General features: G+C 37.9%; 1 protein-coding gene across 1 annotated transcript in view; it reads right to left on the bottom strand.

Moving 5' to 3' along the window:
• The window catches only part of nrxn2a (neurexin 2a), a 401,294-nt gene continuing 386,790 nt past the window's right edge, over nucleotides 1-14,504 (bottom strand). The window contains exons 24-25 of the mRNA XM_016244908.1: nucleotides 5,264-5,342; nucleotides 1-2,640 (exon numbers count right to left, since the gene is read on the bottom strand). Coding sequence (XP_016100394.1) covers nucleotides 1,844-2,640; nucleotides 5,264-5,342 — 876 coding nt within the window. The 3' untranslated portion in view covers nucleotides 1-1,843. The remainder of the gene's footprint in view (nucleotides 2,641-5,263; nucleotides 5,343-14,504) is intronic.

Raw genomic sequence — 14,504 nt, 5'->3', positions numbered from 1 at the left:
CCCCAAGAATTTCACATTTGAAAATCACTTCGTGTAACTGAAGTAATATATATTGTGAATACAATTTGTTTTTTCATTTGCAGAGAAAGGACTAAACAAAAACCGCTTTGTAATAACAAGGAATGTCAATTCAGGAAAAAACATATTTTCAAATGTGAGAAATATCTAGACAGTATACTGTGTTTTTTTTCTTCCTTTTTTCCTCCTTTCCAGGAGGTGTCCTTAAATACAATAGTCTGGACACAAGGTTGTGCTGCTTTATCCATAAAAGTCTTGTCAGTTCGCTCCTTTTTAGTTTCTTTTAAGGTTTGGGAGGTGGTTAGCTGGCATCCCGATGAGAACGAGTTCCTTTTTTCCCCTCCTAGAAGAGATGCCACACAGTTCTCAAAATATGATTTTGCCTCCGTTCTCTTTAATCTGTTAGTTTCACTGCCTAGTCTCATTCGGATGGGTATTGGGCTGTAGTTTCACACCATAGAGAATATAGGAGACAAGAGAAAGAGTTCTCGTAGTCTTGCGTATATCTTTCTCATGCCGGAGGACGAACGAGGACAAACACTCACACACACACACACACACACACACACACACACACACACACACACACACACACACACACACACACACACACACGTACCGTATGCACGATACACACAAACCTGTCTCCTGTAGCGTTTTCAGCAATGGCCTGTATTTACATAGATACAACATCTTTTGTCCAAGCTGATGTTCAGTTCAGGACAGTCCCGCTTTCTGAGGTCTCTTTTGTCCGCGTCGTGCTCGCCCATGGTGCTATGAATCCTTCCGGGTGAGATGAGAGTTATCAACTTTATGTATTTCATATAAAAAAATTCCCATGGAAAGCTGAATGTGAATACATCATGCATGGAACACAATTAGAAGCCTAACAGATCACAATGTTTTGGCACCATGGAGAGAGAGAGAGAGAGAGAGATGCCTACTGAATGTCTTTCATTCCCTTTTTTTAAGTTCTAACAACCTTCTGAGCTCTTCTACACCTGCTGGTGGAGCAGGCTTCACCGTCTGATCTGCCATTCTAAGCGAGAATGTGTTTATGAAACCATGGCGGATAAACACCAAAGAATGAATTAGATTCATGTGTTCCATTGCGGAGAGAGATAAATCCTAATTTCTACACTGACAAAAGGTACCAGAGTGGAAATGAATTCAAACTCTTCGGCTCAATCAGAGAACGAAACCGAAGATGTGATGTTATCCGCTGCCTTTCCAACCGAACACGTTTTTTCCCTTCGAAAAAGGTGTCAGATTTAACATCTCCACAAGAACTGATGGGAGCATCTGCTTGTCTCGTGCAAATAACTAACACAATCGCTTCTGTTCTTCATGAATTATTACAACGAGGGCCAGCGAACGTCTCGTTGAAGATCTCAATTTCATAGCTCTGTGAAGATAATATTAAACAAACGTTCAAGAATAGCACCAAAAGCTCGTGTGTGGAGACATCTGTTAAACCGGCAGGTTTTCTCTCCCTGTCCATGGTGTTTCGTTACTCTCCCGTGGAGGCCCGGCCCACGCAAAACATACATTTTTAATCGCAAAGAGGGCCTTACATCATTTGGAATGTAATGGAAGATTTTCTTTATACATGATAGCGATAAAATTACATACAACAATGGCTTCGCAAGACAGAAACGAAAGGAGGAGCTATCGCTCAGTGTTCCTTCCTCCTCATTCCCTACGCCCGTATCTTTCGGTGGCAGAAAAACGTTTGGAGAAGTAAACAGAAGATTGTGTGGCTTAAATGTTTTGAGGATGCAGAGGAGGTGATTTGAAGGTTTAAAATCCTCCTCCTCGGTCTCTCTCAGACGTAATACTCCTTGTCTTTATTCTTCTTGCCCTTGGTGGTCGTCTTTGCGATGGCCGCGGTCGTGCTCGGCGTCTTCTCTTTGACCACGGCACCGTTGCTTTCGGATCCCGAATTGCGGCTCTGGTCCACCTGATAAGAACCTTCGTCTCGGTTGCGGTACTTGTACATGGCGTAAAGGAGGATGAGGATGCAGAGGGCGGCAGCTGCCACGATGCCCACCACCATGCCTGTGGTGCTGCTGGACTCCCTGATTACCTCCACGGCGCCCGGGCGGCCCTTCTCCATCAGGTCGGTGGGATGAGCTGTGGGCACATGGGGGAAACCAGGCGGGTAGGTTAACCCTGGAGTGTGATGGGAGGACGGGGCTGGCGGCAGGAGCACCTGGTCACGGGTGTTCATTTTGCCTGCGGGGATGTGGAGCTGGTTGGGGTGAGTGGTGGGGCCGGGGATTGGAGGGCGGTGGTCACCTGGGCTCTGGCCTCCGCTCTTGCCCACGGCGGGGGGCGGCGGTAGGACCGTCCTGTCTGTGACCATGGGGGAGTTTTTGTAAAAGTCCTCGTCATCGGACTCCGTCATTTCTCCGGAGCCGAAGGCCGATACCTCCATAGGGTCGCCGCAGTCCTCCTGGTCCGGAGGGCATGGCGGGCGGGGGTCGGACAGGACAAGGGACTCTTTGGTGGTTTGGAGAGGGGTCAGGGATGTGGGAGGGGCGGGGATGGCGGGGTAATGGGTGGCTATGGGAAGGGTGTCTTGGGTGTCCACCGTAATTATGGGCAACACAAGTTCACCTCCTGGGATGAGAGAGGAGAAAGAACAATTAGCAAGGACTCGAGAATGTCTACATGCATACACACGCGCACACTATTAATAATAGAATTAGAATTCTATACTGTGCAATTTATTCTAAGACAAAGATTCTACACACAGTACTTTATATTCACATGTAAAATGCTACAGTATTTTCTAAACCTACTCAAATGACTAACATAAACATGTCTAAATGACTACAGTAACATGTAAAACAGAACCAACTCATATCTTGAATAGCTCTTGGCTCTTCTTTGGTTAAACAAGATAGCAAACCATGGAGTTTGGGTCACTTACATCAACAAATAGGCCGCATGATTTTTGCATGGAAAAAAAGCAAATTACAAAAAACAAAGGTGTGTAAGATGGTCCCTTTAAAAGCACAAATTTTCTCCCCTTTAAACTCTTTGACATTCATCTGTGCTCTAGGCATTTATTTGACAGATTTCACTATGCAATGATCAAATCCTCTGCATATGCGCATTGTGTAATAAGTTAAATGCTGTGTCTCAAAACCTAATTAGGTGATTTCTGTGTAATGCTATATCAGGAATTGTCTATATATATCTTATTACAAACAAAATGGAAGCTCAAGAGTGGATTTGACTGATATGAGATCTGAGATGCACTTTTAAGGCAGAAACTTCTGATTCTGATGTTGGCATGTGATTAATAAATTGAATATAAAGCACACAGACAGCCAAAACACATTTTAATTATACACACTACTTTTCAAATGTTTGGGGTCAGTATTTTTTTTAATGTTTTATTCACCAAGGACACATTTAATTGATCAAAAGTGACAGTAAAGCCATATGTAATTTTAGAAAAAAAATATATATTTCAAATAAACCTTCTTTTGAATGAGTAATGGCTGCTGAAAATTCAACTTCATTCACAGTATCAAACTACATTTTAGATTGTAATTTTTTTTTACAGTAAAAAATAATCACATATATTACTATATTTACTATTTTTTTAATCAATTATTACTATATTTACTATATTAGTAAATAAATACTATTATCAAACTAATGCTATATTTTCATCAATAAATACAAAACATGAAAAGGTCTTACCAACCACAAACTCCTGAATGATAGTATAAAACTTCATGTCTTTAATACTTGGGGGAAAAAAAGATAACTTTAATTTAAAAAATATTTCTCATTGAATGGAGCTTGTCACATCACATTATGGGATGGCCTTATCTATGAAACAAAAAAGCTATACTAAAAGCTATGCTTAATTTTAGAAAAAAAAAAAATATTTCAAATAAACCTTCTTTTGAATGAGTAATGGCTGCTGAAAATTCAACTTCATTCACAGTATCAAACTACATTTTAGATTGTAATTTTTTTTTACAGTAAAAAATAATCACATATATTACTATATTTACTATTTTTTTTAATCAATTATTACTATATTTACTATATTAGTAAATAAATACTATTATCAAACTAATGCTATATTTTCATCAATAAATACAAAAACATGAAAAGGTCTTACCAACCACAAACTCCTGAATGATAGTATAAAACTTCATGTCTTTAATACTTGGGGGAAAAAAAGATAACTTTAATTTAAAAAATATTTCTCATTGAATGGAGCTTGTCACATCACATTATGGGATGGCCTTATCTATGAAACAAAAAAGCTATACTAAAAGCTATGCTAGGCATGCAGCTGACTAGATTTTGAGACAGAGCCAATAAACGGGGCTGTTGTAGCAATTATTTAATAAGAAATGTCTGGGTTAATGTGTTTAATTTTCTAAACTAAAATAATCTGAAATGAAACCAAAGGCTTGGACAAATGTCAAACAGCAACAGCTGATTTTCCAGATGGGCCATCAGAAACAACTCAACCACTCTGAATGATTGCAACATAATGCACAATCACAAGAGAAATAGCTGAGCACAGAGTAATAATTCCATGCAACACGGTTTGACGTCACACCTACATTACTGATATATGAATGCTCAAAACGGAACCCAGTGATGGAGTGGAAAGACCACTTAGCATTATGAATAGCACAGGTGGTAGAAGGCCACCCTTTAAGCAATATAACCCTTAGTCTAAACTCAGTCAGATCAGCTCATAATTTAGTTCCTAAATGACCTGCTGAGCTCCAAAGTATACGTCTTTGTTTATAGCATCTATGGGGTTAATATGAGGGAAGAGTGCTAGCAGAAAAGCATTATGGGTAACATAATTCACATTAGGAACACAAATTAAAAGTGACACTACATTTTAGATCCAACTGAAGCTATTTCCTGAATATTTGCAATTGTTTCATTTTACATATAAAACATGTTTTTTACTGAACACATAAGATATAAAAACTTAACAGTCTTAAAAATCCACTGCTTAATTAAAAATGATTAAAATAGAAGCTCTTGCTGGAATTAAAATGAGAAATTATCTACGGAACTGCACTACATCCAAACGCAATATATCCGCAAGTCATTAAAATCCACTGCTTAATTAAAAAAATGTTAAATTCTTTAAGAAAATAGTTTGATCTGATGTTTGTGTTGCCTGTGAGCGTCTGGAGCTTGTGTGGGTCTGTATGGCCTCAGTGCTTCTGTGTGTGTTTGAACTCACCCGTGCCGGGCTCACACTCCTCCAGATCCTCATCATCACTGGGACATTCGGCTGACGCCACCAGCAGGTCGTCTGAGTTCTGAAAGAGAATACAGGTACAGATGGTTCATGTTTCCAAGTTTGGAGGCAGATTCTATTTATTCTGATTTCTCTGCACCCTTCTCTGCAAGCAATCTGAAATTGTGACTGTTATCTTATTTGCCCAGTTTTCTTTTAAGCCCAGCGCTTTTGTCATATTTAGTCACTCATGCCCCAGGGGTTGTTTTTATTAAAGTTAACCGTTTTCAGCCTTTTCCCATTAAAACTTTTCACTAACGTTTCTATTATTATAACTACTTTTCAAATACATTTTGATATTCTAGTTTTACTCTTGACCCATACTGTAATTTAAAAAAAAAAAAAATGTATCTGACATTTACGGTAAAATACCAGCAGCTGTGGTTGCCAGAACTTAACCGTAAAAATATGGTAGCAACATTTGAGGTTTTACAGACTTAACTTAAATTCACAGTAAAAAAAGGCTATTTCAATAATTGATTTATGTTACTATATCAACCTAATGAATTACTAATATCTGTTTTGTACCACTGTAATACACTGACAACCACCAAAAACAGGTGGTGAATGCCACACGATGAACCAAAGTTCACAAACACTCAACAGCTCTTCCACAAGCTGAGGAGGGAAATACTTAAATATAAAAGGTGCATTTAGTGATATTTCAGTATCACTTGCAGTATACTGAAACAAAACCGTAAAAATATGGTAGCAACATTTGAGGTTTTACAGACTTAACTTAAATTCACAGTAAAAAAAGGCTATTTCAATAATTGATTTATGTTACTATATCAACCTAATGAATTACTAATATCTGTTTTGTACCACTGTAATACACTGACAACCACCAAAAACAGGTGGTGAATGCCACACGATGAACCAAAGTTCACAAACACTCAACAGCTCTTCCACAAGCTGAGGAGGGAAATACTTAAATATAAAAGGTGCATTTAGTGATATTTCAGTATCACTTGCAGTATACTGAAACAATGCAATAAACGTTAATTTAACAACATTAGACACAAGATAAAACCCTAATGTCCACAACTGTTAAGAAACAACTAAGATGATAAGTTATTTCAAAGAAAAACATCAAATGTGAAGTGCCATGCAGGGAATTCTGGGAATTATGTTGATTTATGGTTTTTCACTGTAAATTATACAATGACTTGTTCTAAAAAAGTCATTTTAACAGTGTTTTACCGTAGAATTACAGTTATTCACCGTATATATACATACTGTTAACCAATTAACAAGTTTTTCCTGTTGCATTTTTACAGTTTTTTACTGTTAAAATAATATTTTTTTTTTATAGTGCAGACTTTCTGAAAGTATAAAAACAATAGAAGATAGTATACAGAATAAACACTATTAACATAATAAACAACATAACGTAATAAACAAACAATTTTAATATTTATTGAGTGATTTATATAAATGTAAAAATTACAGTAGTCTCAGTTATTTTCACCACAATAAACAATTTTGCCCTTAATTAATTAATAAGATTTTGTTTGTTTGTTTAAATCAGTGTACTTGTTTACCAGGGAGACTATGTTGTCAGTGAAGAGCATACTTGAATAAAATGAGAAAATATTATTTATTAAATTTTTATTTATATTTTTATTTTCTGCCATTTTGAATTTATAACTTTGTAAAATGATGCAAAAAGTGTGAAAATAAAATTGAATGTATTTAGGATACATAAAATGCTACCTATGAAATTACCATTAGCAACACAAAGGAGTCTGGCATTTTATCCAAAAAAAAAAAAAATGTCACTTCCACTACTTCCTAAATTGTGGCAGAAATGTCATTTTAAAACACTGTTAATGAAAATACTCATGACATCTAGAAAATGACAGAATTCTTCTATGATGCACGTCCACTGTTTCAGCTGTATTTTCTAAGTCCACAGGCTCAAAAGCACCCACGGCTGAATTGTTCAGCTCTTACGATGCAGTGATGCTAGACCAAATGGCTTCGCTGCCCCTTGGTTTGACCTGAGTTTGAATTAACATTCCCGACTCATACCTCACATTCATAAAACATGTAATTGGATCTGGGCCATGACTGATTTGGGCGCATCAGTTTGTCCTTTCCTATCGAGAGGTCAGAACAATTTCGCTGTTCACTCATAATGGCATATTTATCTGTTTGCGAGGCTGGGAGCATCGACAGAATGAGCCTCCCCTTTCGAAGGCTAGATGAGGTATATGGAGGCATTTATTGATGGTGACACCAGTATTTGTATTCGCGCTCTCTATTTTAATACCCACAAACAAAAACACAGCTAGAGGAATACCTTTTTCATCTGTATGTAATGAAATCAATCATGGTAAGCATCATAAACTATTAAAAGAGTTAAGCCCTAAAGGTTCATGTGTGCGCATTCCATGATGCGATAACTGATATAATACTTTTTTCCTTCTTCATTCAAGACCAGATAAGATTCTAGCTTAATATATGCAAATATGCATCACCTCTGTATTTAAATACTTGTCGTTTTGACCACGATTGACATGTATATACTAACGGAATTGGCTTGTAGACAGTCTTAATCGGTCTGGATGAAACAGTGCCGTATTGATTTATTCCACATTTTGCTAGCGCTTTTCTTGTTCTTTGACTGTTCACCATTGTCAGCTACAAATATTTCAAAACCTCAACTGGCCCGAGTTAAATTACTTTAGAAGGAAAGCTCATTGAGCAAAACATTCCGTTTTAAAGCCTTTCCATCATATCAGCAATGTTATTATGCTTTATTTACACCAAATATACAAAAACATTTTGTGTCCTCGACATCCATCAAATATGTAGCTGAAATCTGCTGAAACAGAAAAAAAAGATGACAAACATTAAATGTACAGAAAGCACCATCAGGGTTATTTCAAACAAAAAGCCATGCTTTGAACAATCAAAGCATTTATTGGGACAAAAGAAAAGCTGTGAAAAAATTTGCTTGGTTTTTGAGTCTGATTTACAAATACTAATGACTCTGACATTTCGAACTTCTAATTAAAAGACGCATTGCAGCATTAGTTTTGCCTGACTGAGTTTATTAAAGGATAATTAGCGCACTTCTTATCTGCACTTCTGCACAATGCCTATGTGTTTGGTAAGACAAGTTTATTAAGAGCACTGAAATTGCAGGTTGTATTTTGATATGTGCATACATTTCTGACAAATACGTCATGACTAATTTTTTTATTGACATGGCAAAAAAGTTTTTTGTCCTAATTGTTTTAAATGTCCAAATCCTTAAAAGGGAAGTATAGTATCATGTCAGCTTGATCAAGGGCTTACTTAACAGACACTATTCACAATGGCACAATTTCCAATGCGCTGCAAGAGCCCTGACGTGGGCTGTGATTTACGTGGTGTCGTGAAGGTTCACTTCAAAAGCACCACAAATTTGAAGTCCAATTTGAGGTTGTGGAAAAGCAATCTTAGAACAAAAGATTTGTGCTGCTGGAGGTATGGACGCTTTGATACAAAACAGCACAAGCCGCTCAAAATGAGGCTGAAATAATAACATATGTCTGACCCAGCAGCTCTGACTGATTTCCAGAACACTTGATTTGAGTTTGAAATGTACACTGAGTAGATTTGATCTTCAAATGTTCAGATATTTTCGCTCCTGATGTGAGCTACCTTGCTTACTATTGCCTACAAAGGGAGCTGCCTTAATAGGGAGCGTCTTCATTGCCAGGCAACATTATAAGTGTATTGATCCAAAACTCTCTATGCAAATCTGTTTACCACACAAGTGATCCACATGGACTTGTTACATTTATTACAATTAATTGCAAAAAAGTGTAGTATTAGCATGCTGCTAAACTAGCAACACAATATTCTGCATGGGAATGACTCACAATTCATTTCAATAATGTAACAGCATGTTGCTAAACTAACAACAAAATATTCTGCACATGATCAAATCAATTTCAATAGTGACTAGCATGCTGCGCTAATACTCTGCATGAGATCGACTCACAAATGATTTCAATAGTGTTAAAGGGGTCATATGATGCGATTTAAATTTTTCCTTTCTCTTTGGAGTGTTACAAGCTCTTGGTACACTCTAAAAAACGCTGGGTTGAGACTGCTGGGTAAGGACGTTGGGTTGTTTTAACCCAATTTTGGGTTGAAAATTGGTCTTGATCAATAACCCAGCGGTGCTGGGTTGGGAACGCGGACGTGAAAGAGAACACGCACGTCACGTTAACATCGGACGTATCTCGACGACACCAGTGCGAGAAGCCGCCATTTTCTCAGCGTCTTCAGATGGAAGCGAGTGCGAGTGAAAGACGGTTTATGGTAAGTAAAGATTAAAAATGTAAAGTCATGATTCATTGTTTGAGTCCGGTAGTATGTTGAGATTTCATGGAAGGAGGAAATATTCCGAAAAGAGCTTATATTGAAAAATACACGGACGTCAGTGAGTGTCTTATATCATATTTACATAGATTTTACAATATTTACCTTTTTTTAAGGTGTTAAGAGAGGGTTATTAACATATTTACGTTAATTCGTTATCTTTTTTTTTCGCGGTTAAGTTGAATGTATTTTCCTAAAGGAAACGGCGTTATGTAATAAAGACTAGCCTAATTATTTTGAGGCTGATGAAGAGATAATTGTTAAAAGTAATGTTTTGCATGTTATATTTCAGACATGTTGAGCTTTGCGTCTTCATTGTGCCCGCGCCAGGAGTTAACAACACAGAACCCTGCTTGTCTGAGGAGCAGGCGATGTTCTCAGCTTCTTCAGAAGAGAGGGAAAGACGGTTAAGGCGAGTAAAGTTCATAATTCCATCATGTTATCTCTATTTTTTTTACTAAGGGTAAAATAATGTTTGTTTTTGTAGATGTTGAAAGCCAGAGACATAGGAGAGCATCATTCTTTTGAGATTGATGCGAGTTATTTTTAGAAAATAAAATTTTCTGTTGTCTCCTGCCTGTGTACTAAACATTTTGATGCAACAACAGTATGATTACGTGTTCATGTTTTATGTAAACCATTGATGTCTGTGTTTTTCATTGCAGAACTCAAACCAACTTTGGAGTTGTCTGATTTGGAGCATCATCATTCTTGGTCTTCCTTTCTTAAAGGAATAGTTCACACAAAAAAAATTATTTACTTGCCCTCATGTCATTCCAAGCCTATAAGACTTTTGTCTATCTTTAGAACACAAATGAAGATATTTTAAATTTTCTTTCATAATTTTTTGTTAATCCACTGAGAGTCTAGATAATCAGTATTTTCAAGCTTAAAAAATACAGAGTTATTGTAGAAGTAATCCATGCCAATATTTATAGATGAATAAATCTTAAATTATATCATAGCGAACATGTCTGTTCAGAAGAAAATACTGGTCTCCCAGACTTACAATAGAGGACAAAAATTAAGAGAATATTAAATTAGCAGAGTTACCGGTTAAATCCAAAGAGATATTCTTTATAAAAGTTAAGAGTTAACCACACCTACCTAAAACGGCTCGTTCGAACACGCCCCCACACGATGTGGGAATATTTGCATAACGCCGCCCAAATGTTCACGCAAAGAAAGAAGGAGTAACTTTTATTCTCTCTGTTGTTGCGTGAAAAGCGAAACTACTTTGTTTGGCCTTCCAAAAGAGGACAATATCTGATTCGTCATGCCAAGAGCTGATCCGTGCTGGTCGCTGAGGAAATACATCAACTTCGCACTGTGGATCGCCAGATCGGCTTTCACCGTGGACGAAGCGGAGCGAACATGTCTGTTCAGAAGAAAATACTGGTCTCCCAGACTTACAATAGAGGACAAAAATTAAGAGAATATTAAATTAGCAGAGTTACCGGTTAAATCCAAAGAGATATTCTTTATAAAAGTTAAGAGTTAACCACACCTACCTAAAACGGCTCGTTCGAACACGCCCCCACACGATGTGGGAATATTTGCATAACGCCGCCCAAATGTTCACGCAAAGAAAGAAGGAGTAACTTTTATTCTCTCTGTTGTTGCGTGAAAAGCGAAACTACTTTGTTTGGCCTTCCAAAAGAGGACAATATCTGATTCGTCATGCCAAGAGCTGATCCGTGCTGGTCGCTGAGGAAATACATCAACTTCGCACTGTGGATCGCCAGATCGGCTTTCACCGTGGACGAAGCGGAGTCCAGCCCGGGGTCGTCACATGTGGTTGCTGCAAGCCCACCGACCGCTCCTTCATTGAATCCGCCGGCCACACCGTTCTTAAGCCCACCATGTGTGATGCTTGTGAAAGCGAAACTACTTTGTTTGGCCTTCCAAAAGAGGACACGACTAGAAATCAGTGGTTAAGTTGCATTTACAACACTGTTCCAGAACAGTTCAACCCAAATATTCAGATGTGTGCAGCGCATTTTATGGAGGACTGTTTCCTGATCCTGGGAGAGTAGACTACAATGTCGGCTGTTCTGACTCAGACTGTAAGTACGTTTTCATATTTAAAGGATTTGTCGCTGATGATTCAAATGCGAGTTTTGTGCAGTGTAGAGTAGAGCTTGTTGTTTGGTTTTACATGGTTTTATGTTTACGCAATGCCTAACAAGACAGTATAAGTCATTATAATCCGTAATTATGTCCCCACTGGATGCAACAAATGCCTCGTTTATAATGTGTTTGAATGTTTTTGTCTCGTCGCTCTGGCCGGACAGGGCATCACAATATGGTAAGGGGCGTAATCTTTCCGTCACACGCTTGAGGTATACGGCCAATCACAACGCACTGGATAGCTGGCCAATCACAGCACACCTCGCTTTTCAGACCGATGAGCTTTGTAAAAATCTATGCGTTTCAGAAAGGCGGGGCATAGAAGAGAAACAATAATGTACAGTATGTGGAATATAACTTTGAACCTTAAACCGCATAAACACATTTCATTACACCAAATACACCAAATAATGTTCTTTTTAGCAGCATCATATGACCCCTTGAAACAAATTTACTTGGTGCCTTTTGAGAGAAACAATGCCCGGGTGAAACAATTGTGTTCAGAATATGTTCAGGTACAACACTAAATTGGTGTACTGTATCACATGCAATTTACAGTACTGACTAACAATGTCAACTATTATTTGTAAAAGAGCTAACCAAATTATTATTATTTTAGAGGGTGATGGAGCTGGCCGGTTTCAATCTGGCAAAAACCAGACGCCGTGGACGTAACCTTATTGGCCAAAGGGCAACCATCCAAGTGCCTGGACAACGTGGGGGGAAACATCTCAATGTGTGCAGCTATATCTGAAGATGGTGTGGTAGGCTGTAGACGAGTTCTAGGATCATACAACACTGAACACCTGATAGCTTTTCTAAATGAGCTTGAGCAGGCCTGTCAGGGTGAAGATGTCAGTTTCCACCATGCAGAGCTGGTTCGGGAATAGTTTCAGGCACATCCTCGGTTAATGACCCTCTACCTTCCCCCATACTCTCCTTTCCTCAACCCAATTGAGGAATTCTTCTCTACATGGAGGTGGAAGGTGTATGATCACCATCCCCATGAGCATGTCACCCTTCAAGCCATGGATGAAGCTTGTGGTGATATAACTGCAGAGCAATGTCAAGCCTGGATTCGTCATGCCAGAAGGTTTTTCCCGCAGTGCCTGAACAATGAAGACATTCACTGTGATGTTGATAAATTTATGGCCAAATGTTGAAGACCGGCTTGATAATTAATGTGAATTTCAGGTCTACATTTACAGGTTGTGGTTGTTGTTGTTGTTTGGGTTTTTTTCACATGCAATCACAGTATTGTTGTAAACTAAAATTTAAATAAAATACTTATTTTTTTGCTTGGGTATGTAAATGACTTTTGATGTGTTCTTTGATCACATTTTCATGTTGTATAAAGTTTTTTTTAATGAATTTTTTTATAATATAGCTTTTGTCTGAACGCAAGTGTAACATTTCCTGTGATGGCTGTGTATACAGTTTTACAGTACAGTAACATTCATTCCGCACCGAGGGTGATTTGAAACCTGTACCTTGTTTGCTACTGAATGAACTGATTGTTATAAGTACTAAGTTGAAAAAAGATCTTACTGTTGTGTTTTGGTGATTAAACTAAATGTTCTCAATACATATCATAATGATCTTGTGTTCTGAAACAATGATTATGTGGCATGAAAATATGTGCAACTACAATGAAATCATGAGATCAGGTTTTGAAAGAATGACTAGTGGTATTACAAGTGTGATCAGTTTAAAGTTTTGTACTAAGAGTTTTGAAAATGTACACCTTACTTATGAAAATAGTACCAAACCAATTAAAAAAACCTGTAAACTACAGAGATGTCTTTTTTACACTGTTAATGGTAATATAGTTCCTAAATGAATGAATTTGTAGTCTAGACACAGTGTTTGGTGCTCTTCCATATAAATGTCTTACTCATCTTGGGGAGAAGAGGAGAGGAGTGGTGCACTGGGACTTCCTTGGCACTAAGCTGTCTCACTCAAATCCCCATTTCCCTGCTATTGCTTTGTATGACTATTTACACCCAGGACAGCGTGGATTAGAAGTGATTCACAGCGCACACGTGAGAGAATCCGTGCCCGTCCTCATTTGCTCTAATGCGTGCCACTAGTGGCTATGGATCTTGGCAGTTTCACTATGATTGACACTGATTGTTATTGAGCTTGCCCTTTATTCTTATCAACGTGCATCTCCTGATCAATGGAGTTGAACACCACATGAATAAAGGCTGACAGTGGGGGAGGCAAACGCTCCTAACTTGCTACCAATATGTGATGAACGGGGGGCCGAGACAACACACATGTCAGATATGACACTCAGTATCCTCCATATTAATAGCCTTGTGCTCCAGCGTTTTACAGATGCTGCTTGAGGTTAATGTGTTTTCTTAGGCTGTCAACAGACTTGAAAAATTGCTGGACTAGGAACAACAATGGTCAGTCTATGCTTTCATGACAAGAGAGGAACAAATATTTTAAGGAAAGTCTTTATTCCCAAATAAATCAGGGCTCAACAGTGTAGATGGCCCCAAGTTATTTAGCTGAATAACATAGGGTTTTGTCGAAACTGTGAGAACGATATGATTTTTTATTTTTCTGAATATACTACATACTATATACAGTATATATATATATATATATACATATGCACTTTAATTGTGCGCAATAAGTAATAAATAGTAAAATTATACAATTA

The sequence above is a fragment of the Sinocyclocheilus grahami genome, unplaced genomic scaffold, assembly GCF_001515645.1.
Source record: "Sinocyclocheilus grahami isolate Dianchi unplaced genomic scaffold, SAMN03320097.WGS_v1.1 scaffold738.1, whole genome shotgun sequence".
NCBI lineage: Eukaryota > Metazoa > Chordata > Actinopteri > Cypriniformes > Cyprinidae > Sinocyclocheilus > Sinocyclocheilus grahami.
This window is presented reverse-complemented; position numbering and strand designations above follow the sequence as displayed.